Source organism: Amblyomma americanum, chromosome 8, assembly GCF_052857255.1.
Source record: "Amblyomma americanum isolate KBUSLIRL-KWMA chromosome 8, ASM5285725v1, whole genome shotgun sequence".
Classification (NCBI taxonomy): domain Eukaryota; kingdom Metazoa; phylum Arthropoda; class Arachnida; order Ixodida; family Ixodidae; genus Amblyomma; species Amblyomma americanum.
In genome coordinates, this window is record NC_135504.1 from 116,157,448 (window position 1) to 116,184,194 (window position 26,747).

Genomic DNA, 26,747 nt, shown 5'->3' on the forward strand with positions numbered 1-26,747 from the left:
ACCGTAAACGGGGTGAGTTGTTGAAGGCGTCAGCATAATGAACAGCACAAAGAGACAAGAGCGAACAGAAGCACAGACACGCGAAGCGCACTGGCAGGCGGCTGTTCGAAACAGAGCCAACCGTAGGCTTGTGTGACCCAGGTTGACCTTGATGTAAGGTGAGTGCGTTAATGACCGTAGGGTGGATGTCATTAACGCATCCACCTGTTACGCCGAAAGCGACGACGACGACGCGCAAGCCACGTACGGGCGCCTAACAGCTGTCGCTGCAAACAAAACAAATATGAGCTATCGCCGCGGCCCAACAGGTGTTGTGTTAACCTGCAACTCACTCTCACGCTGTGAATTGCTAACCGCCGTCTTTGTTCACTAATGCTGCTTCGTGCCATCGGGTTCAACAAAGTAAACCCCCTGACAATTTTTGTCCAATGTTTCAGTGCGACAATGACGAACTCATTACATCACAAATGAAAGTTCAGAAGCGCAAAACAATAGAGAACCATGTTTTCATTACGCATTTAAGATGAAGGAAATATAGACGTTCATTTTTATCCTAAAAAAATAAATTCTTCAACCCGTTAGTGCCAATGCTGCCGGAGTGCATGGTCTCATGCATACACTGGCACCACCTCCAACGCGAGCATACAATTACTTACCCGTTGGTGCGAAAACCTTTTAGTGGGCGGTTTCTGCGTGAGATTTATTTCCGACGTCGACCAGAATCATTTATCCTTAAACCTCACTGCTGAGTTCCGCCTGTCTGCCACGTACTAGCACCCTGGATAACAGTGTTTGATGATACGTTGCTCCTAGGTCCTTACCGCTCAAATGGATGAGACACGTTGTGAATAACTGTCGTGCTTGACGGCGGCTATTCCATCCATCATAATTGTGTGAGTGCATTTTGAAATCTCTTAGCTAAACAACATTTTAGGCCAACCTTCTTGCTGGGATGTTTTCTCTTTTGTATCCACCCAGCTTTTATTGCTTTTAACATGCAAAATTGCACTTACCTCGCAAAGAGAATAAAATATTTCACAAAACCACCTGTAAGAGTAACAGGTTTCCGTCGAAGCTTGTCTCGAAACATTTTGAACGCAAGACTGCTGGTCATCTGAGCAAAATCCCAACTCAAGAAACTTTAAAGGGAAAATGCAGGAAAACCCCATTTAGAAACCAATAAGTACGCGTGAAGTGCAGTTTATTAGAACATACATTAGTCAGGAAACCAGACAGTGATGAGAGATGCACGGAAAGTGGCAGTTACGTCGCTATCTCATGAAACCAGACCCCCACGACATCACAGGATTCTTAAACGAAGAACTAAAATCTTGATGGAGTGGCCTGATAAATAGCAGAGGTAGTTAGGAAAAACAAGCTGCAGCAGTCAGGAGTGCTTTAGCACCAGATTTGTGCGAGTCGTTTCAGGAGCCTAGTGCCCTGCGCTCCAAAGCCGCTCAGCTTCCAACTCCAGGCTTGAATAAAGCTATGACAGAAGCAACATAAAGCGCTCAACGAGGTAATGTCATCCGGCTTGTGTTTACGCTACATTTGGGTTTTCTTTCGTGTTGTCGCTGTATTGGTTTAAATTTTGTTCAAATGCACGAATGACGCAGGTGAAAAGACATCAAAAATAAGGTAGGTGTTTGAAAGAAACTTTCTGTTCTTCACACAGGAAAAAATCGGATTCATGAAAAACATGTTACTATTATGTCTCCTTACCGTGCAGTAGATTTGATAAGACCAGCAATACTTAACCACAAATTGTGCGAGCCTGATGAATTTGCGTCACATAAATGTCGCGTCACATAAAAGCGCCTATTGGCCGTTTAATTCCTTTATTGTTTGTCTGAATCAGACAAATTTGTTGATCGTCCAAATTTAGAGTGGTTTTTTGTTTTCAGAGCTGCTCAACAAGCCCTTTTGATGAATCCTGCCCGTGCTTTTTGTTTTGCCTAAATTAATACAAATAATTCAGCGAAAATTTTCGATTGTGGAATTTAGTGTATTCACTAAGCTTATAATTAGCTTCATGTAATTTTCCGGCCTGCATAACAGGATCGCTGAATCATCTGTGTTGATTTAAGGGATGAACTGTGCAACATATACTGCAGCTCTAGATTATGTTTACCAGATGTTCACACTCAAGAATGTGTTGGTATTCAGCTGTTTTAAATTCTCCAGTACCAATAAGCTTTCGCATCACGATCCGGTAGTGTTCACTGCCATGCCTAACTTGCTAATGAACCACTAGGCGCCGTCTAAACTGAAAAGAACAATAATAAAAAGTATAGGCGAGCACCTGTCATCCACACTGCATTTCTATACCGAGTTATCCAGCGCAAGCATACATACAGGTGGCCGACCTTATATCCGAAAATGTGCAGAATAAACGAGCTACTATGTTTAGCCTTCATAGATTACGAGAATGGATTTGACTCTCCACGACACCACAGCATTGATGCAGGCATAACAAAATCAGGACGTAGAAGACTTAGTAGTACTAGAAACCTATAACGGTAAACAGCTGCCATAGTCCAACATAAACGAGAAATAAAATTCCAATAAGGAAGGGTGTCAGGCAGGGAGACATGATCTCGGCAATGATTTCACCGCCTGTTTACCGGAGGTGTTCAGCAGGCCTGGATTGGCAACAATTGGGGATAATAGTTAGTGGACAATACGTTAGTAATCTCTGACTCGCTGATGACATTGACTTGATAAGTTACTCAGGAGATGAGCTGCAAAGCATAATTAATGAGTTAGATAAACGCAGCAGAACGGGGGGGGGGGGGTCTAATACTTGGTATGCAGAAAACCAAAGCCATGTTCAACGCAGACGAATGAGATCGCAGCGCGGATCGCAGATCGGATGGCACGTTTCCGCCAGACCGACGGCACCTAACGTCAAAGCAGTATAGCTTCACCACATGGCGGCACACTCAGCGGGCCCTCGGCGGGTCTATACCTCCCTCTCTTTCCCCGAAAAGTGATGCCTGAATCACGCCTTACACATTGATACGGGATGAATACACATGCTTCAAACCGTTCAGGCACAATCGTATCGAATCGAATCGTATCGATTCGTATTGAATTATCTGAATTAATGGGTTTGAGTTACCTAATCCCTAATCAGCGTGGTCATCAGTAACTATGCGTGCCTTAGTAGATGTTCTTCAGACACCACAGCAAACCAAAAAGCACAGCACATTCATCAGGTCTACCTCTATCCCGCTTAAACCATCGAGTGCTTCTGACCGATGGTTAGCGTGCTCGTCTCGCAATCCAAGGGTCGCGAGGTCGAGTGCCATCCAGTTGACTCCGATTTAATGTTCATCAAAATTACTTTACATTGCACATATAAACGTCCTGAAGACGTTCGCGACCAATTCGAGCACGCTCGCACCAATTTCAGCCTTTCACTGTGCCGGTTCAGTGCTTTGACCGAGCAGCACGCAAAGGGCGTTTTTAAAAATAGGCTTTTTGAGTTAGAAGTGCGCTTTTTGTGCACAACTTTCCAAGCGGTGTAGTAGATCAGAATAGAGCCATGACATGGTAACTAGTAGGATGGTTAACTAGTATTGAATAGGTAACTTTTTAACCATCACTGTTAGGCTTTCTAATTATTGAGAGGCGTGTAGCCCACCATGAGTAATATTGATATCGGTTGTTAGAATTTCGAGAACGCGGTTACCCTAAGCGCTGCGCACCAGGAAAGTTCGGCTACATCCCGCAAAAAAACATTCGCTTTCAGGAAGCTTGCTGGCAAAGCAATCTCTCCAGTGCATGTAACTCTTCGAAATAGCCAGAATTTATTCTACCACATCGCCGTTGGTAACCGCGCTTTCGGAATTCCAAAAACTCGTATGGATAATACTTTTGGGTGGTATACGCGTCACTAAATAATTTAGAAGCCTGATGGTAATAATTAAAAAGCCAGCTATTTAGTATTAGTTGATCAGTCTACTAGTTAGCAAGTCTTAGCCCTTTTGAGATGTACTACACCGCTGACAATGCTATGCCGAAAAAAAACCGGAGTTTTAACTCAAACATTCAAAAATTCTAAAAATTTTAGGCGAAACACATTATATATACGGGCAGCGAGAGGGTGATCACACGGGCGTGTTGGAAATACCCGCGTGAGGTCATGTGGTTTTCACATTACGAACCGGTCAGTTAGTCCCAAGTTTTCGTCCACGCCGCCGGTCAAAGACGACACCTGTTTTTCGGTGGCATGGGGCCTTTGACGTTGGCGTGTTACAATTGATTACAGCTAATCTCGTAACAAGTCTGGACCCTGCCTCGAAGAAAACCACAACAGTTGCCGGAATTCGTACACCGGGCTCTTTTGGTTTTTTGCACCCTCTTCATAGCAGGATTTTCGCATAAATACCTAAGGGACACTAGCTGAGAAAACTGAGAAATTTTTGAAAAATAATCTCTCAAAATATTTTTTCGTTGCTGGGCAACGGGCGCAGAACTAAAAGCAGCCCGAAACCGGAGCTCATTATGAAAAAAAAGTGAAATGTGTGACGTTATCGATCCTCGTGTGATAGTATCTATCGTAGCAAGTGCACGCGTACTCTTGTGATGCTCGGCGCATGGGTGACGTACTCGGTGTCTGTATATATACTTGTCAGGTTGCAATAAACGGGGGCTCTTTTCCTTTGGCCATGGGCCTGGGGGCCACGCATTAGTCTTCGTCGATGTGTAGTCCTGCGAAACAACACATGGTGTCAGAAGTGGTTGTCCAGATTATACGGAACCCACGGCAGACGTAAGGTTACCGCCTGTGGCCGGCCGCCAGCAGCATCGTTTACCAGCCTGATAACAGCCCAGAAAATGTCGGAAGAAACGAAGGTTTCGTCTCAGCCTTTTTTGGTGCAGCAGCCAGCGAGCTTCAGCTTCGACAAGACGTCCGAGTGGCCTGGGTGGATACAAGAATTCGATGACTACCGATTCGCCTCAGGACTTAATGAGCGAACTCAAGAGGCTCAGGTGCGTACGTTGCTGTACACGATGGGACGACAGGCAGGCAATATTTTCAAGACTTTCAACTTGTCCGAGGAAGATTCGAAGAAATACGACGTGGTGAAGACACAGTTCGACACCCATTTTGTCGCCACAAGGAACTTAGTCTACGAAAGTGCGTGCTTCCATCGCCGCCACCAAGAACCAGGCGAGTCTGTAGATCAGTACGTTACAGAGTTACATACGCTGGCCGATAGATGCGACTACGGGAAGATGAAAGAGCGGATAATTCTCGACCGGTTTGTAGTTGGACTACGGGACGCAAAGTTGTCGGAAGCTCTTTGAATGGATGCGGCGCTGACTCTAAAAAGTGCTCTCACAAAGGCACGCTTGAAAGAAGCTGTGCAGCAACAGCAGCAGGATTTTCGGAGCGTGGTGGACCGCGAAGAGCATGAATCCCTGACGAGGGCCGAAGTCGACATTGTTCATAGGCGGACATCGAACCAGAGACGTCTGGATCACCAGACGTGGGCCGTTTGCGGTAGGGGCCCTCATTCGAGGTCGTCGTGCCCGGCGAGAGGAGCACTGTGCTACGTGTGCCAGCGCCGGGGACATTTCGCAGCTGTCTGCTCACGGACACACAGGACCACGGAACCAGAAGCACGGCCTTCAGAGTTAAGCATCCGCAGTCCTCGGGGTGAGCAACCGAACATGAACTGTGTGACATTTTCCGTGGGAGATTTGGCTGTGTCATCTGCATAGGCTCGCTTTGTTCAGATTGCTATTAATGGTGCAGTTGTTTCGGCGAAAGTTGACACGGGAGCCGAGGTAAATGTTGTCCCAGGGTAGTTTCCAGCGCTGCCAAAGGTACTACAGCCTACTGATGTTATTCTGATGGGACCAGGCGGTGACAGGTTGAACTTGAAGGGAAAATTTACTGCCAACATTCTGTGGAAGCGTGCTTCCGTTAGACAGGATGTTTTCGTTGTCGATTCGGTGAGTAATGTGATTCTTGGCTTACCCGCAATACAAGCCTTGGGAAAAGTTAAATTTGTGGACGAAGCATCAGTTCATCATGTAGTGCAGACGCGTTTTGGTTCCTTGTTCCGTGGTCTGGGGACCATGAAAGGCGAATACTCTATTCGTCTTAAACCAGATGTTGTACCCTATGCCATTCACACTGCTCGTCGCATACCCATCCCGCTGCGAGATGGCGTAAAACAAGAGCTGGAAGAGATGGAAAGGAATGGGGTCATTCGTAAAGTTCAAGGGCCTACGGAGTGGTGTGCTGGCATAGTGCCCGTCTTGAAGCCGTCAGGAAAAGTGCGAATATGCGTGGACCTGACTCAACTGAACAAATCGGTGCAACGCGAACGGTTTGTGCTCCCCACTGTTGACGAGACACTCGGATTGCTCAGCGGTGCCGTCAAGTTTTCCAAACTCGACGCAAACTCGGGTTTCCATCAAGTGAGGTTAGAAAAGGAATGCCAGCCGCTCACATCCTTCATTACTCCGTTTGGCCGTTATTGCTTTGAGCGGCTACCCTTTGGCATAACTTCGGCTCCGGAGAATTTCCAAAACCAAATGTGCAAGATTCTTGAGGGAATTCTGGGCGTCATGAACTTAATGGACGATGTCCTTGTCTTTGGCTCTACTCAGAAGGAACACGACGAAAGGTTGTTTCGCACCTTGGAACGCTTGGCCGAAAACGGTGTGACCCTAAACAAAGAAAAGTGCCAGTTCAGTGTAAAAGAGCTTTGTTTTCTGGGGTGCCGCGTGAGCCAAGGTGGCATACGCCCGGATCCAGCGAAGGTTCGCGCAATTGCAGATCTAAAGCCGCCATCGAACGTTGCAGAAATGCGCAGATTTTTAGATCTTGCCAATCATTGTTCACGATTCATTCCAGACTTGGCTGAGCAAACGCCGCCTTTGCGTCAACTGCTGCAAAAGAACACAGAGTGGGTCTGGGCAGCGCCTCATCAGATAGCTTTTGATAGAGTGAAGAGTTCTATCTGCTCAGATAGGTGTATGGCTAAGTTTGATGCACAACGTCCAACGATTATTTCTGCAGATGCTTCGTCGTATGGCCTAGGAGCAGTTTTACTGCAAGTACAACCGAATAAAGAAAAGCGGTCAGTGGTTTTCGTCTCAAGTTCATTGACACCAAATGAGATGCGCTATGCGCAAATTGAAAAGGAGTCTTTAGCTATAACATGGGCCGCGGAACATCGCGAAAGCTATGTGCGTGGACTGCACATCACTGTGGAAACAGACCACAAATCATTGGTTGCTTTGCTAGGAAAGACTCCGCTTGATCTAATTCCGCTTCGCATTCAAAGGTTCAGAATGCGGCTAATGCGGTTCAGCTTTGAGGTGCAGTATGTCCCGGGCAAAAATCTCGAAATAGCTGATGCACTCTCCAGAGCACCAGTGGCAAGCCAAAATACGAAGAACTTTCTTTCGGTCCATGAAGTCAACTGTTACGTTGCCGGTGTGTTATCTGAGTTGAGCGAGTCGCAGCACTTCGGGCTAGTAGCCGAAGGACGAGACTTGTCGTACGTTGTGTCGCTACGTCCGTGAGGGGTGGCCTAGTCTACATTCGTTATCTGCCGTTTTGAGGCCCTATTGGCAGGATCGCGCCGTTTTGAGCGTATGTAAAGGTGTCCTCATACACGGCACTCGCATTGTTGTGCCACACTGCCTTAGAAGCAGAATGTTAAAACTGCTTCATGAGGGCCACCAGGGTGTTGTAAGGTGTAGAGGAAGGGCAAGGGAGTCCGTGTGGTGGCCAGGTTTAAGCGCTCAGCTTGCGGTATTCATTGCCGACTGCCGCACATGTTCCCAATTTCGCTTCCAGCCGTGCGATCCAATGATCCCGACCGAGACACCTTTTCTGCCATGGCAAAGGGTTGCCGCGGATGTCTGCCATGTGAAAGGCTGTGACTACTTGCTCATAGTTGATTACTTATCTCGATTTCCAGAATTGTGCCCGCTTACCTCTCTTAGCAGCACAGAAGTTATTTATCATTTTCAGGTGTTTTCTACTCACGGTATACCGAAAACGCTGGTAACCGATAACGGTGCTCAATTTGTCAGCCAAGAGTTCAGCCAGTTCGCGAACTGTTATGGATTCAAACGTGTGACGTGCAGCCCTAGGTACCCGCAGGCAAATGGGGAGGTAGAAAGAATAGTAAAAACTGTGAAAGAGCTGTTGTTAAAATCTGGTGACCTACATCTGGCTTTGTTAGCATACAGGGACACGCCGGGACCCCTAGGAAAAACGCCAGCAGAGCTACTCATGGGGTGGCGCCTTCGCACTACCTTGCCGCTCCACCCAAAGAAGCTGGCACCCAAGACCCCCAATCTCAAAGAAGCACGGGAAAAAGACGCGGCATTCAGGGAGACTGAGCGGCAAAATTATGATCGCCGGCATGCTGCCCGACATATGTTCCTGTTGGTGCCAGGTGATTCTGTTTGGGTCAAGGACTACAGGCGAAAAGGTGTGGTGCTCAAGCGCGCAAAGCGGCCACGCTCGTATATTGTGTTTTTGGAGAGCGGGGGACCAGATTGAACGAAACCGGCGAGCGCTAATCAAGCAGGCGCCAAACAGAGGCTCGGATTCCAAGGACGGAGAGTATGAATTTCTCTCTAGCCTAGACTGTACAGAAGAGGACGGAAACTCTGTTTCTATTGAACAAACTGTCCCAGACGGTCCCGAGGAGAACGGAACCGAAGCTCTCCCACGTGATCCGTTGCAGCCGCCGCCGGAAACCTCTTCGCCTGCGGCGCAGGGTGAACATGTCACACGCTTTGGTCGAAAAGTAAGAAAGCCGGAACGGTACGGTATTTGTGAATGCCACTCATGGAACCGCTTCCAGTGAATAGTTGTTGTATTTTGTTTTGCAAGTTGCTGCTTTAGTTTTCTCCAAGAAAAAGGGAAGATGTGGCGTCGATCCTCGTGTGATAGTATCTATCGTAGCAAGTGCACGTGTACTCTTGTGATGCTCGGCGCATGCGTGACGTACTCAATGCCTGTATATATACTTGTCAGGTTGCAATAAACGGCGGCTCTTTTCCTTTGGCCATGGGCCTGGGGGCCACGCATTAGTCTTCGTCGATCTGTCGTCCTGCGAAACACCACAAAATGCATGAACAGTTAGCGCAGTTAAACCAGCGGCTGGTAAGAACCTTGACGTCAGGAGAAGTGTTTTCGCGTGAAAAATTTACCGGTCCGCTCTCGCAGAATTGCTAAATAAGAGGCGTCCTGCTGCTGACATGAGGTGACCTGAAACTGGACTCAGCTTCTACGGCAGATTTGGCGCGTAAAATATGCCTAGAACTCCTTCTATGCCTCGCGGATACTTAAGAGGTTTCAGGGCCAACGGCCAGGAGATAAGGTGAGAAATAATCACGTTGACCAAATGTTAAGTGCGCGTCGCGTAACGTAGCATTAAGAGAAAGAACGAATGGCTGGTAATGCATTAGCCCAACTAACATTCTAGGCTATCCAACAACATAACATCGTACGCAATCTGTAATGCACTTTTACCGCCGTATTCAAGAACGACACTTAAGCTGTAAGTACGACTGAAGTGACTCTCCGGTGCTTAGAGCATTTCATAAACAGCACTTTCACTTAAGTCACGATCAAAGGCGCACTTATCGACCCGACAACTTAAGCTGGGCTCTCTGCTAGCTTAAGTACAAAATAAGTGACACTTTCCGCATTTCGACATGGCCGAGTCCTACCGCAGTTTTTCCGACTTCGTCAACTTCTGTGCTCGTGCCGCCGAAATCGCCGAGGACAGAGCGTACAGGTACGCGCGCGCTCCGCGGCCAGTGCTCAGGGATCGGCAAAACCCCATGGACATATACAACGATGCCGAATTCTTGAGCAGGTACCGCTTCTCGAAGCAAGCGGTGCTGGAGCTGCTTGGGAGGCTTCCGTTGCGCGCCAACACCGACGAACGCGGTCTCCCGGTGCCGCCGCTGCTTCAGCTGCTCGTGGCCTTGCGGTTCTACGGCGCGGGGACCTTCCAGATCGTCACCGGTGATCTTGTGAACGTGTCTCAACCGACAGTGTCGCGGATCATCGCGCGCATATCGCACATGATAGCCGAGACATTGTTCGCGGAGCTCGTGAAGTTCCCGAGCGCCGCCGAAGCCCCGGGAGTTATGGAGGAATTTTACGCAGTGGCGAAGTTCCCTGGCGTGACCGGCTGCATCGACTGCACCCACATCCCCATAAAGAGTCCGGGAGGAAATGATGCAGAAGTCTTCCGCAACAGGAAAGGATACTTCTCCATCAATGTTCAGGTAAGTTCTGCGACAAAAAAAAAATTATGTTCGGCGAACTGAGAAAAAATAATGTTCAGTATTCGGCGGGAGGCACCATTTAATGCTTCGGAATGCCCTTCGCACTATAATTGGTTCCAAGGTATTGAAGTATTGAGCTAATGACTGCATGTCAGCCACCCTTCGATACCATACTTGGAGAAGCCAGCATTTCAGTTGCCCTGGCGCAAACAGGGGTCGAGGCTGCCTTACTACCGTAATTGTATTTTTAATTTTCTCTTCTCCTCGCGTTATATTAGTATTGATAACATAAATTCGTAATTTCACCATCGTTACGTTGTTGCTGCTGATAATCACAACAATAACAGCATAACAAAAGAATATGTTGCTACTAACAAACAGTTCTGTGAAAAATGTTTAAATCGGCGATTTTTCCTGGATTTGCAGCTGAGTACAGGCCGTAGGAATATTGTGTTGTATGCAAACTTTAATTCTTATTTTTGAGTAGAGTAAGCTTTGACAATAATTACCTGGTCCTATTTCATCACAAATAAGCCTTCGTTTTAACTGTTTTCAATGCAGAGGTAACCTATTACAGTAGCGAGTTGTTTTGCATATGTAGCACATGCCTTCAGTAATGACAGGCATGAGAATAACATAACAGTACGAGACAAGTGTGCATTGTTGCTGCAACTTTTTTATGCAGTGTCGAGGAATATAAATTGCTCAAAACAAGCAGTGTTGATGTTATATGCAAGTGGTTTACACAAGCACACATTTTTATTCAGCTGCCCTACACTATTTCCTTCCATATTCCAGATAAACATTCTCGCCGCAGTGCAGGTCAAGTCGATCTTACTCGTGCTAATTTATTTATTTTGCAGGCAATCACAGGTCCCAAACTTCAGTTTCTGGACCTCGTTGCCAGCTGGCCCGGTTCGGCTCATGACAGCCGCATTTTTTGATAACAGTCGGGCCAGGGTGCAGTACGAACAGGGGGACATTCCCGGCATCCTTCTTGGTGACATGGGCTATGCATGCAGGCCATACCTGATGACTCCTTTGAGAGATGATGTTCTACCAGGAAGTCCACAGTACAAGTAAGTTCAAGCTGTAGTTTTAACAAAGGTAAAGGCAGCTCTCAATAAAGAAAACGTTTATTTTCTACAGGTATAACAAGTCACAAATAAGAACGCGATGCAGCATCGAGCGAACCTTCGGGGTGTGGAAGAGAAGGTTTCCATGCCTCGACATGACACTACAAATCAAGACGGCCACGGTGCCTATCGTGATTACGGCATGTGCGGCGCTGCACAACTTGGGCCGGCTGCTCAAGGACCCCGTCCCACCCGCTCTACTGTACGATGCCACTCGTGATTGTACTGCGCCTGTTCCTGTCTCTAGAGCAGCCCAGCCGCCAGCCACAGTGCCACTAGTGGATTCGGCAAGTGGTTTTAGAACTACAGACAGGATCATTGCCCAGTACTTTCACTGAGGGGCATCATCATGCTGGACATACAACTTGCAGAAGTAATGTGTGAAGGACAACTATCTTTTTCCTTGCCTTGTTTCTACATAAAAATCTACATCCTAGCCTTCCCTTCAAGAGTTCACTATTACCCATGAAATATTGTTTCTTGTTGCATTGCACATGTTTCAAATATTTCTTACAATTGGTATAAAAATTTTAAATTGTGGTGTTTAATGCCCTGATATGACATGAGTTATAAAAGAGGATCTAATGGAAGGCTTGGGAATAATTTAGAACAACTGGAGTCGTTTAACATGCGCCGACATGGAATAGCACGACATAACATTGTGCACTTCTCTGGTTCTTGCATTTTCGCCCTTATTACCTGCGAAAAAACTGTTTCTCTTGCACCTGTGTATCTCTGCTTTCACAATATTAGTAGTGTTGTACTGAGACTGTACTGTATCATTTTCTGTATCATAATGTATCATATTGTACTGTATCATATTTCACTGATTTTTTCATGCACTGTTGCACTACACCAGTTTTTATTTCTTTATTTGTTGTTGTGTCCGCCAGGTCGTTACGCGCAGTGACCGAATGCTCAGCGAGTGCTACCTTGGCCGACTAACAGCTGGGCGCCCCCTGCAGCTGTAGTGAACATTGTGCTGTGCGCGTTTTTATTGCTTCACCATGAACTAATCACGTGCGCAACCTGTACATATTTATTATTGTGTAAATAGTTTTTGTGTACATTACCTCTCCCCCCCTATCCTCTCTTCCTGTCCCCTCACCTCTTTCATTTCATTTCTCCATTCTGCCTGCTATCGTTCATTTCTGCTGGCCCAACTCAGGTGCTTCAGTATCGATGGTAGGCTAGCAAAAATATTTTCCTTTCTTTTTTTATTATTTTAATAAACCACTTAATTACTTACTTGCTTGTTGTACATTTGTAAATGATCCACCGAGCGTCCGGTTCAAGCCTTCAGACTTTTACAGCCTCGGCGGCATATGATTACGTATGCACCATAATTCTTCCTGCTTCTAATAAATGCCAATTTCATCCAAATTGCTCAGCGAAACCCTCTAAGGACATATAGATTTCAAGCAAGGCAGGAATCGCTGATTAGCATGCACCTACACCCTGCCACACAGCTACAAAAAATTATGGTCAGTGACTACATTCCTTCACTTCGATTGCAATACCTGACCACAGAAAGCTTTGTTGAACTCTTGAGTATGTAAATTGTTGAACAAAGCACGGATAAGTTATGACGAAGATATGGCGAATCATGCAACTCACTGTGCACACAGCTGCCTCCAAGAAACCTTCAAGTTTCAATGTCACTTGGAAGAACGGGCAGTTGGAGCCTAGATTTTGTTGTTTAAAAACGCCTGTGCCAGCACTTAGAAAAACCTACTCACTGTGCACATCCATGAGTGGTGCCGGAAAATTAGGAGGTTAGACACAAGCGGTTTTTGCAAGCCACTAGCTCAAGCCCCTAATTTCAAGTGACCTCCCGGACATACAGCTTCTATGTTATGGATATGAGAAAATGCCAGTGCAAAGCTTTGTATCACACAAAATTGCATTCGTTGCGGCCAAAGGTACCAAAGTGTGAAAAGGAAATTGTTCTATCTTTCTAACAGCCAACTGAAACATAAATTCATCCCGGTACAAGGACCAAGCCTATGACTACTGCCCTTTGGGGCAGTTGCTCTAGAAACCAAGCTAATCAGGATGGCTAGCAGATGCCAGTGCAAGACTGAACTGGTCAACTTGGAAATAAGAATGGGGAAATGACGCGGTTGTCCTCGGTGAAGGCTGGCAATATGGGTCCAGTAATGTTGGCAATGGTAATCAATGAACCTCTCAAGTGGCATATCAGTGAAGAAACAGCCCAGCAATGGTCTGTTTTCACTGATTCAAAAGCAGCCCTCCAAGCGCTACAATCTGCTCGTCATGGGTTCCATGAACAACTTGTTGCCGAAATCCGAGAGCTCCACCACACAGCCACCAACAAAGGGCACGATATTGTTTACCATTGGCTGCAAGGACACAGCGGCATCACAGGCAACCACCATGCGGACGAGACCGCGCGAACAGCTCTCCACGAGGGTGATTGTGTGTCCATCCCCATCACGAGACCCGACGCAGCACTGTTGCGGGACATCCCGCTTGCCGCGTGGAATTCAGGCTAATTCTCGCATTTGCCTTTAAAAACCTTAGACCCAGATCTAAAGCTTTGGCTTCCATCTGGCCTACCGCGATGTGAAGCAACTTTGTTGCGTCGCCTGTGGCTTGGTGTAGCTTTCACCAAGCACTACTCCTTCTTAATAGGTATGTGTGACAGCCCTGCTGTGCCATCTGCGGGTGTGATGAGACTATAGCCCACATTCTTTGTGAATGCCCTGCCTACAGCGCTGAAAGACAGTCTCGCTGCCGTGCACTGGAGAATCTAGACCTGCACCCACTGACGGGTGCAGGTCTAGATTCTCCTCACTACTTTCCCCCCGTGCAGGGTAGCAAACCGATTATTCACTGGTTAACCTCCCTGCCTTTCCTCCTAATCCTCCTGAGAAAACCATCCCACCCATTTCTCTCATGTGTAGTTTGAGAGTTTATAGGTTCTCTTAAAATTTGTTCAGCATATGCCATGGTTTGGTGAACAGTGTTTTCCACAACTCAAGGAAGTTTTGTAAACCGCACTGTTACAAAATGAAGAAAAAACCCTGAGTGCACTTGGTGCTGCATTTTATTTGCTTATTTATGCAATACCCACATTGGCCAACACTGGGGCAGGAACATCACACACAAGCAAAAAACTTGACAGTGTTCCCCACCAAAAGTGCCCATAAAGTGAGTTGGCCGTAATATAGAATTGTGAAGAAAAAGAAGCAAATATTCTTTAAATAAAGCTTTATGGCTGCAGCCTGCTATAGTGGCACGTGGAAATGGGGAAACACGGGAGCGTTATTGTAATCGCGAGGAGCTTTAAAACAATCAATATCAATATACAAGGGGTACAACATCTGGTAGAGGCACTTGGGATTTGGTTGTCATCGCTGTCCATAATAACAAGACAAAAATACATATGTCCCAATAGGCTATATGCATTTTCACCCTGTCCATTGTCTCGACATAGACATTGGATTTGAATGAGGCATAAATACAATCCGAAAGTTTGGTCCCAGAAAACCTGCCCCTTTCAATAGGGGTAAAATTAACATGGCATGACTGTACATTAGATTCAGCAGATGATCATACATGGTACAAAGCTGGAAAACGACTGTACCAAACAAAGGAAGAAAAGTAGATTTCAAAACAGCATTCACTTACATATGCAGGAAACCTGGGAATTAGCAAAAAATAGCACTACGCACACTTCAAAACATCAAACAGGAAATGTAGCAGAGGCGCTTTTTAAACCAGCTTTTAGTCTACTGCCGTGGTTCCGGGAAAGAAGTGGCTGGACCACAAGAATCTCTAAAAAGTGCAGTCAACCAACCCCGTAGAAAGTGCCAAGTCGGCCTCAAAGTGGCAGTTACGTCCTCATGAAATAACTCACGGCAGGAGTGCCGCGCTCTTTTCCTCTACTGATTAATAAGAACGACAAAACATTTGGTTCAAACAGAACACATTACTAAAACCATACTGCACAACCATGTGTCAATGCGTCAACGACCGTATGAGGCAGCACCGCCCTTCGCTGCAGCCAGGCAACACAGCAAATCTTCCAAGACATTGCAACCACTGCAAAGACTGCACCCCTCTGTTCCATAATGTCAACATCATCGGCCGCGGCAAAACACCGATAGAACGAGAAATCTTAGAAGCTTTTAAAATCAAGCAGTTAGGAACTGAATGCGTCAGCGACAGCTCTGTCAGGTTCACGGCAAAAGAATACACTTTCATGAATGGGACATAGGTTGCCACATGTTTCTTCGCTCGCTTAATCAGTTTGTGTTTGCTGTTTTGATAGTGTTCGTGGTGCTCACGTGCATGTGCGCCCTGTTCTGATGTTGGCGAAGTAAAGAATTTTCAGTTGTGTTTCCAGCGTTGTCCTGTGTACTTCTCCTCCTTGTGGTTGCGTCCTTTTCGCTGGTTTTCCTCATACCATGCACCAACTGGCCCAACAAGCTACGCTTCTTCAACGCCCGACAAGGGTGTTCGCCGGTTAAATTTCGCGGTTTTTCTCACCACGAATCGTGCGCATTTTTGTGTACATAATGCATTATCTCTTGAGGGTGAAGTAAGCTTTGTTTCTTGAAGTTTACTTTTTTTGGCACTAGGGCGCAGCACAATGTTCTCAATACTAGAGCCGCCAGAGCGTTCTCACTTGAGCACGGAACGCACGTTGGCGCGGTTCGTTGACAAGCATGGCAACGTTTTCACCGCGTGCGTTTTTCGGTGGTGCATTTAGCGAAAGCGAAGACGACTTCAGTGAGGAAGAGAATTACGTGCCTCCATCAGACAGTGATGACAGTTCTTCCACTGAAGCGAGTGACGATGACGACGGCGGCGGTGGAGACAGCACCTCTGTTGACACACAAAACAGTGCGCGACCACGTGCTGCGGACTGGAAGGTGTACGCGGATAATATGCCCGATTTCACACAATTTCCCTTCACTGTCACGAACCCAGGATCACAAGTAAGCACTTGTAATCTCAACTCTGAGCTGGAATATTTTCAGCTGTTTTTTACAGACGACCTGATGGACAATATTGTGCGCGAAACAAACCGCTATGCGCGTGAAAAGATTTCGAGTGCCGGTGAGCTTCCAAAGGACTCAATTTGGAAGGACTGGGAAGACGTGACCTTGACAGAATTCAAGGCTTTTCTTGGTGTAATCATAGACATGGCCTTGAATCCAAAACCAGAACTGAAGGAGTATTTTAGCCAAGATATTGTCAACAAGATGCCTTTCTTCCCGCACGTTTTCTGCCGGAAAAGATTTCTGCAAATGTTTTGGATGTTGCACGTTGCCCCGTGCCATGATGCCTCTTCAGGTCGGCCGGCAACACGTGGAAGCAAGATCAGGGACGTCGTGCATTACATCGACGCGAAATGCAGAGAGCATTTCAGAGCCGGCCCCAAAATTTGCATCGATGAGAGCACTGTTGGCTTCAAGGGCCGTGTCTCGTTCAAATGCTACAATCCACAGAAGCCAACCAAATGGGGCATGCGTGTTTACGCACTTGCTGACTGCCAAACGGGGTACATTTCGGCAATCGAGCCCTACTACGGCAGCACAACTGACAGTCTCGGCCGTCCCGAGCTGCCCTTCACCTGCAGGATTGTTCTTCACTTGCTCCAGAAAGTGCAGCAAGCTACGCCGGGGAGTGGCTACCACCTCTACACAGACAGATTTTACACTTCTCCAATGCTTGCCGAGGAGTTACTTCTACAGAGAGTACAATTGACTGGTACCGTGATGCCAAATCGCAAGCAAATGCCACAGCAGGTCAAGAAAAAACTGAAAAAGGGCGAAGTGGCAGCTTTCAGAAAAGGACGCTCCTACATGGTGCTTTAGTGGCGAGACAAGCGTCAAGTGACGATGCTCAGTTCTGCCCACAATGTATCTCTCAAAGAAATGACGAGGACACAAGCAGGTGGAAAGAAAGTGACGTTGAAGAAACCAGTGGTCATATGTGACTACACAGAACACATGGGTGCAGTTGACCGTGCGGACCATTACTGCGCCAGCTATGCATTTTGTCGAAAGACAATGAAATGGTGGCGAAAGCTTTTTTTTTTGGCTTTTGGAAGTTTCCACCGTAAATAGCTTTATTTTGAGGCGCACACAGCTGCAGAATCGTGGTGAGAAAGAACAGCGACACCTGCAGTACCGCCGCAACCTCATCCAACAGCTGGTGGGTGACGTGAGGGCTAGAGCCAAAAAGCGCGGCCCGTCTGCGCGGAAGGAGTGCGAGGAAAGGCTAGATGGGACGAGCCATTTCATATACAAGCTGCCAGGCCGAAGCAGCAGGGCCTGTGCAGTTTGTAGCGATAGAAAAACAAGCGGAGGCCGGAGGGAAACTGTGTTTTTCTGTAAAACCTGCAGTAACAACCCTGGCCTGCACCCAGGAGAATGTTTCGAGCGCTATGACACGCTTCCGAAATATCGGTAGAGAAGTTGCCAGCAAAATGCAATAGAAAAAATAAATATCCTTTGAGTTTTTCTTCCACAGTTTGTGTTTTTCTTCGCGGCGCCACAAACTGGCAAAATAGTTTCGGACCAGGACAGCCGGAAAGTGGGTAAAAGATTCGGAAAGTGGGTAAAAGTTTCGGAGTGAGTTGGCCGTAATAATGAATTGTGAAGAAAAAGAAGCAAATATTCTTTAAATAAAGCTTTATGGCTGCAGCCTGCTATAGTGGCACGTGGAAATGGGGAAACACGGGAGCGTTATTGTAATCGCGAGGAGCTTTAAAACAATCAATATCAATATACAAGGGGTACAACATCTGGTAGAGGCACTTGGGATTTGGTTGTCATCGCTGTCCATAATAACAAGACAAAAATACATATGTCCCAATAGGCTATATGCATTTTCACCCTGCCCATTGTCTCGACATAGACATTGGATTTGAATGAGGCATAAATACAATCCAAAAGTTTGGTCCCAGAAAAACTGCCCCTTTCAATGGGGGTAAAATTAACATGGCATGACTGTACATTAGATTCAACAGATGATCATACATGGTACAAAGCTGTTAAGAAACCTATGCGCTATGCAAAAGAAATAATGAGAAAAAAAACATTGCTGGAAAACGACTGTACCAAACAAAGGAAGAAAAGTAGATTTCAAAACAGCATTCACTTACATATGCAGGAAACCTGGGAATTAGCAAAAAATAGCACTACGTACACTTCAAAACATCAAACAGGAAATGTAGCAGAGGCGCTTTTTAAACCAGCTTTTAGTCTACTGCCGTGGTTCCGGGAAAGAAGTGGATGGACCACAAGAATGTCTAAAAAGTGCAGTCAACCAACCCCGTAGAAAGTGCCAAGTCGGCCTCAAAGTGGCAGTTACGTCCTCATGAAATAACTCATGGCAGGAGGTCCGCGCTCTTTTTCTCTACTGATTAATAAGAACGACAAAACATTTGGTTCAAACAGAACACATTACTAAAACCATACTGCACAACCATGTGGCAGCTAAAAACAGAATCTGCATGCTTTTACCCTGCATAAAACCATACTACAAACTGGATATAGCAACTGGCTATCTTTAAGGGGGTTTAATGTCCCAAACTGAGTCGGGTTACGAGGAACGCAGTAGTGAATGGCTCCGTAAATATAAACTCCTTGGGGTTCGTTAACGTGCACTGACATCACACGGTACACAAACCTCTAGAATTTCGCCTCCACCAAAATTCAACCGCAGCAGCTGGGATCGACCCTACGGCTTTTGCGTCAGCAGCCGAGCGCCATAACCACTGAGGCAATGCGGCAGCTTGACTATCCTAAACACTACAGACATTCTGTAGTAAAAAGCAACTAAGAGAAGCTGGATGAGGTTGAAATTCAAGCAAGACTTAAATGCGCTGTGAAACACCTTCCGAGGAGAGCACATCAACTCTCTCAATCACTGCATTTGCTTGTCATGAACATCCGAGCCAAATAATACACCTCTACACCTGCAGAGAACCCACAATCACGCGCCAAAGTTGGCCAGCACTTCCCGGAGACTTACATGCTCGCGCCCTTCTCCATCGCTCACAAATGCGTATATAAGTTGAGAGATGGCTACTGGTTGCATTCTTTCAGACGTCGGGCAGCTACTATGGCCACGGCCAGTAAGCCGCGTAGCTCTGGTGGGTCAGGAAGCTTTGCACCCCGGAGGTGGGGCCGGCAGAGGAGCGCCGACCTTCCAGCGTGCAAAGTGTGATGAGAGGAGAGAATTCAAATTTTGACTGCAGAGAGCTCAGCCGCTACAAAGCGCGTTAAAAAAATTCTTGCTACACAATATTCGTGAACTGGCATGCTTTAACGTCCCAGGCATATTGTAACTTTACTAGAGCCCCTTTCAGAGCTCATATAAGAGGTTACAAATTTTTCACCTGCTGCGATGGCTCAGGGGCTATGGTACTAGCCTCTTGGCTGTGGCAGCTGCATTCGTTAGGGGGCAAATAGCAGACTCCTGTGTTCTATGCGATGTCAGTGCACATTAAAGAACACCGTCTGGCATTATATCGACTTCATCTGGCTCCTTATTTGTATACCCCCCCACTTCATCCCTTCTCTCAGGCGACTTGGCCATAGTTGCAGTGCTTTCATTTTTCAGATTATGTCCCCCTGCCCCAACTCCAACATCACCCTCCTCACAGTTCCCCCTTTACTGCTTTTATCTGCAGCTCCAAAAGGATCTTTTTCGACCGTTTCAAGTCATTCTTAAGCTTAAGATTTTCCATCTCGAGCTGATGGACTGCCGCTCGCTTTGCGAGCTTGTCGCGGTGGTCTGCTCGTAAGAGTCTCATCCGCAGCCTGTGCTCTTTACACTTTTGTGCCCTCTCGGCAGAAATATCGTTAAGGCGAGCTGCTAGCTCTTGCTCGACCAGCGACTGCCTATGCATGCCCGCAGTGCGGCTGGTACCTGCTGCGCTTTCTGCAGAGGCAGCAGGAAGCACTGAGGGTGAGGGTGCTGCGGCTGCCGGTGTTGCCGGAACAAAAAAACCGCTTGGCGCAGAGGGCACAGCAGGCGACTGCCTCTGTGAGCTCATGCGGCTGGTACCTGCTGCCCTTGCTGTAGAGGCAGCAGGAAGCACCGAGGGTGCTGCGGTTGCCGTTGTGGCTGATGTTAAGGAGGCTGCCATGGCCACTGGCTCCTCTTCCATTTGCTCATCTTGCTGCGGGCTACCCTCTTCATAGTGCCAGGACCACAGCGGGTCCTCTGCATCACCTAATGCGGAGGAAGTGCTTACTATTAGACCTTGAAATGAGGGCAAATCCAATGCAATGTCGCTTTAGATCAAAAAACACTTCAATCTTTGCTAGTACTGAGGCTACCTTAGCCTTTGAATGGTTTACAATGAAGTGGGTACTTTAAACGCATTCTGCGCTATTTTGTACGCTTGTATTCGTTGCTTTCAATGTCCTTCAGGTGACATTTTACCATTTTTGGTCGTGCAGTAACTCAATCAATGCTTCCGTTAGAGTTCGTTTATGTAACAAAACAGGAGGCATAAAACATGCACTTAGCCTGCTTCGAAGGGAAACATTTCCGGAATACATTCGTCACATACACTGCCAATCATGCTCCTTGGATGACCACCTTAGAAAATATGTTCGGCCAGTGCATTCGCACCTCTTAGCTGTAGCTTTGATAACACTGGTCACACAGGCCAATATTTTTATGACAGGTCAAGACAACACAGATGGCACAGAAAATTGGACATGGCTACAGCTGTTATGCACACTTTTAATGACAGAAGAGCTCATATGCTCAGAAAAAAAAACAAAATAATAAGCACAGAAGCAGCCTACAACAGCAAAAATGGTCAGACACAAGCGCCAGGCAGGGATGCTGCAATTCATTTTGCTGGAGTGTTTCATCTAATCCTCTAGGCATAAAAACAGAAAAGCAGTACATACACAGAATATGTATTCCAAGAAAAATAATCTCATATATATTTTTTGGAGCTTGCAGTACAATATATATATATATATATATATATATATATATATATATATATATATATATATATATATATATATATATATATATATATATATATATATATATACATATAAAATAAGTCATACCACTGGCTCCTGGAATAGAACCATCTTGAGTGCGCGAAAGCAGGGCGGCCACCGATGGTGTGGGTTGGGACTCGCCGCCTGGGTCTGCTTGGTGGCGATCACTGTCGAAGGGGTTCGCCAAGCGAACCCCCATGCGGGATGCGACACTGCCAACTCTTTGCAGGTCTTCAGTGAGCTGGCTGGGGGCCGCTGAGCCGCCGCCTAGGTATTCACAGAAAGCGCTGTTACAACCACTGGAAAAATCCCTCGATGAATATTCACAAACACTAAGCACATTCGACATGAACGCCAAAGTATCTTTCAGAATTTAAGCGCTACGAAGCAACGAAAACATGCATGTTTATCCGCGCAAGCTGGAGCCTTTTTCTCTGACAGAAGCACGATATTTGCATTTATTTAGTAATACTCTCCGGGTGAAACAACCTTAAACATGCTGACTCCAAACTGCGGGTGCGTGAAAGCTAGATACTAACTGTGGCGGTGAAAACGCACAGCAAGAAAATTGGCAGCACAAGTTCCAGCACCTCACAGTTCACAATTGGTAGCGAGGTGCTGGAAGTGGCAGAGGAACAGGTCACTTAGGGCAACTAGTGACAGCTGATCCGAATCATCAACGGAAATAATAGAAGGATAAGAATGGAATGGAGTGCATATGGCAGGTTTTCTTAGATCATGAATGTCAGTGTACCACTGTTCCTCAAGAGAAAAGTGGAGGCTAACGAAAAGGGTTCAGCTTAAGTTAAGGACAACACAGCGAGCGACGGAAAGCAAAATGGTAGGTGTAACGTCAAAAGACCAGAAGCAGGCAGAGTGGGCAACTTCTTTTCAATTTTAGGGCGTTATTAATGTACAGCACAGTGGAGCTGGGCTCACTGGCTTCATAGACAGTCTTTAAAATGCTTAATTTAAGTAACCAAAATCCATCATGTCCCAACAGAAACTGAGCTTTGTTCATGACCATGATTACTAGCATTGAAATAGTATGGATAAACTTTTTTTAAATGCAGTCGATCACTCCTTATGTGCTGAGATATATATATAGCTGAGGTCAAATTATGAAAAAGGAAATTCGATCAATACCAACGAACGGGAATCGAACCCGCGGCTGCGCGAACAGATCTTTAACGGCTGTTGGGCGAGACCACTACGCTACCGTCGGAGCGAACACACCTCTTGTTAAACTGCTCCACATTCTCGCGCCGTGAATTAGCGTCGTCTTCGACTTTTATTTGCTCCGTCCCGCGGCACTGCCTGCTCACCGTCGTCTTCTACGTAGCACAAATTCATGCTTTCGCTCAGATTCGAATGTCGTTAACATTCTCTGTATTTTTTTATTTATTTTTTTTTTGAGGGGCGGAGGGGGAATCTAGTCATAAAATGCAGGCAGCAAGCAATCGGAACAGTTCTGTAATCTGGGAGAGAACCTCTGAATTCGTCAGCAAAAAAGAATCAAAGATGAAAGAAAACATGACTTACCGGTCTTAAATATCTCCCGGTTGTCGTCCGCTTTCGCCTTTCGCCACTTATTTTTCCAGTTCTCCCAGCATTTCTTCAGCTGGAGCCATGTCCGTGGCCTCACGTTGTGACTGGAGTTGAACTGGGTTTCTATAAGCTCCCACTCTTTCCTTTTCCGTGCAACTGACACTGCATCAGTTCTCTTGTTCCCTAGTACGGCCTTGTGCTTGTCGACGAGGTCGAGGAGAAGATCTCGCTCTACTCTGGAGAAGTTAATTTTGCCCTTCTCCGTTTTCTCCATCACGCGCGCGTCGCAACACAGCACCAAAGAATAACGCAGTACAGAAAACAAAACACACTACAAGTGACTACACACTATCAATAAATATAATACCAAAAATATATACGATACAAGCAGTGAATTTACAATTAAAATGCGCGATAACAATATAAAGCAGAGACAAAGAGCTGGCGATGCTGGCGATGATGCAACCGATGGACGCGCGCGAGCGGAAAGACTACGACGTCGACAGGAGCAGTACTACGCGCGCTACTATAGTGACGTCTTTGTTTGTGGCCAGACAAGTAATATTAGTTCTCCAAAGCTAGGCGAAAAAAACTTTTTGTTGTTGTTAAAACGTTAGTTGAGACTTGTACTATGTATTAGCAGCGCTGTTTTGGCGCTTCTGTTCTTTATTTGTTCATGAATTTATTAGATATACAGAAATGTTTGCTTAGCCTCGTTCCCATGGCGCCTACTTACATCTAAAAGCGCTACTTTCATAAGTGCTGCTTAAGTGCCGTTTTTGAAACTTCCTTCGCCACTCATACTTTACTCAGAACTTAAGTCACGAACTTAAGTCACACCTTAAGTGTCGTTCTTGAATACGGCGGTTAATGCGGTGAAGTTTCAAAGCAGTGTGCAGAAGCCGGTAACTATTGAGTTCATTTGTGTTACTTACTATTGTCGACAAGGTTCACCATTTGCATTTTTTTTTGCGCCAATGCTTCTAGTTTCCTGCATTCCGCTTCCACTAACAGGCAGAGTATATAGCACCGAAGTAGTCTCGCTTTGTTGCTTGAAAAAAAAAAGTTTGAAAGAGTCTAAACGAACGTAATGGTCGCTGGCTTTAACAGCCTCTGAGCTCAACGAAAATTCATCATCATCATCAGCCTTAATACACCCACTGCAGGGCAAAGGCCTCTCCCATGTCTCTCCAATTAACCCTATCCTTTGCCAGCTGCATCCACCCTTTGCTTGCAAACTTCTTAATCTCATCCGCTCACCTAACCTTCTGCCGCCCCCTGCTACGCTTACTTTCTCTTGGAATCTACTCCGTTACCCTTAAGGACCAGCGGTTATCTTGCCTTCGCATTACATGCCCTGCCCAAGCCCATTCCTTTCTCTTGATTTCGACTAGGATGTCATTAACCCGTGTTTGTTCCCTCACCCACTCTGCCCGCTTCCGATCTCTTAACGTTACACCTATCATTTTTCTTTCCATGGCTCGCTGCGTTGTCCTTAACTTAAGCTGAACTCTTCGTTAGCCTCCACGTTTCTGCCCCGTAGGTGAGTACGGGTAAGATTATGCTGTTGTACACTTTCCTCTTGAGGGATATTGGTAAACTGCCACTCATGATCTGCGAGCATTTGCCATATGAGCTCCACCCCATTCTTATCTTAGTTATCTCCCTCTCATGATCCGGATCAGCTGTCACTACCTGCCCTAAGTAGACGTATTCCGTGACAATTTCTAGGCTCTCGCTACCAATTGTGAACTGTTGTTTCCTTGCTAGGCTGTTGAACATTACCTTGGTTTTCTGCATGTTAATTTTTAGACCCATCGATCTGCTCTGCCTGTCTAACTCATTGATCATGATTTGCATTTCACCTCCTGAGTGACTCAGCAAGGCAATGTCATCAGCAAATCGCAGATTATTTAGGTATTCTCCATTTATTCTTATTCCCAATTGTTCCCAATTCAGGCCTCGAAATACCTCCTGTAAACATGCGGTGAACAGCATTGGCGTGATCGTGTCTCCTTGCCTGACGCCATTCCTTATTAGAATTTTATTGCTCACTTCATGGAGGACTATAGTAGCTGTGCAGTTGCATATATATCTTCCAGTATTTTGACATAAGGCTCTTCTACCCCCTGATTATGCAATCTCTGTATGACTGCTGAGGTTTCCACTGAGTCGAATGCTTTCTCGTAATCAATGAAAGCTATATATACAGGTTGGTTATATTCTGCGCATTTCTCTATCATCTGATTGATAGTGTGAATATGATCTATTGTGGAATATTTATTTATTTATTTCCTCAAAGGTCTCGGTTGGGACATTACATGAGGGATGATGCCTGCCTGCCTGATCATTTGGTTGATTAAAGTCTAACGTTGCCCTGACTCTATTAGCGATTACCTTAGTAAATGCTTTGTAGGCAACGGATGGTAAGCTGATCGGCCTGTAATTTTTCAAATCCTTGGCGTCTCCTTTCTTGTGAATTAAGATAATGTTTGCATTATTCCAAGGTTCTGGTACAGTCGAGGTCATAAGGCATTGCGTATACAGGGTGGCTAGTTTTTCTAGCACGATGTCCCCTCCATCCTTCAACAGATCTGCTGTTACCTGATCCTCCCTAGCTGCTTTTACCCTTTTCATTGCTTCTAAGGCTTTCTTTACTTCATCTTTCGTTACTGGCGGGATGACGCATTCCTGTGCACTGCTGTCTTTCTCATTAACACTCTGATTACATTGGATACTGTACAGGTCTCTGTAGAACTCTTCGGCTACGTTAACTATCTTATCCATATTGCTAATGGCATTGTCCTGCTTGTCTCTTAATGCATACATCTGGTTTTTACCTATGCCTAGTTTCCTCTTCACTGTTTTTAGGCTACCTCCGTTCTTTATAGCTTGCTCGATTCTCTCCATATTAAACTTCCTTATGTCGGCTACCTTGCGCTTGTTTATTAACTTTTCTAGCTCCGTTAGTTCTATTCTATCGGTAGGGTCAGATGCCCTCATGTTTTGGCGCTTCTTAATCAGATCTTTCGTCGCCTGAGATAGCTTCCCGGTATCTTTTCGAACTGTCCTACCGCCTACTTCTACTGCGCACTCTGTAATTATTGATGTCAGATTATCGTGCATTGAATGAACATCAAGATCATCTTCCTCAGTTAAAGCCGAATATCTGTTTTGCAGCGCTATCCTAAACTCCTGTGCTTTCCCTCTTACGGCTAACTCGTTATTGGTCTTCTTCTTCACTAGCTTCTTCCGTTCCATCTTCAAGTCTAAGCTAATTCGAGACCTTACCATTCTGTGCTCACTAGAACGCACCTTTCCGAGGACGGCCACATCCTGAATGATGCCAGGTTTAGCGCATAGAATGAAGTCGATTTCATTTTTAATCTCACCATTTGGGCTCTTCCAGGTCCACTTCCTGTTCTCTCGTTTGCGGAAGAAGGGATTCATGATCCGTAAATTATTTCTATCCGCGAATTCGACTAATAACTCTCCCCTGCTATTTATAGAGCCTATCCCATAGTCACCTACCGCGTGGGCGTCAGCCTGCTTCTTGCCCACCTTCGCATCGAAGTCGCCCATCAGTACAGTGTACTGCGATTTTACTTTATTCATTGCCGACTCTACGTCCTCATAGAAACTTTCAGCGGTCTGGTCATCATGGCTAGATTTGGGTGCGTAGGCCTGCTCCTATTCAGCCTAATTACTATAGCTGCTACCCTCTCGTTGTTGCCAGCTATATCCTTATTAATGAGGAATC

At 46.1% G+C, this 26,747-nt stretch overlaps 1 protein-coding gene and 1 pseudogene across 1 annotated transcript; one reads left to right on the plus strand and one right to left on the minus strand.

Moving 5' to 3' along the window:
* The first annotated feature begins 4,842 nt into the window (after positions 1 to 4,842).
* Positions 4,843 to 8,852, plus strand: LOC144102688 (uncharacterized; annotated as a pseudogene).
* Positions 8,853 to 20,064: 11,212 nt separating this feature from the next.
* Positions 20,065 to 21,638, minus strand: LOC144102690 (uncharacterized). Its single transcript, XM_077635887.1, has 2 exons — positions 21,506 to 21,638; positions 20,065 to 20,642 (listed from the first exon to the last, which is right to left on the minus strand). Exons 1-2 carry the CDS (start codon positions 21,636 to 21,638, stop codon positions 20,065 to 20,067), a joined length of 711 nt encoding a protein of 236 aa, XP_077492013.1.
* Between the last annotated feature and the right edge of the window lie 5,109 nt (positions 21,639 to 26,747).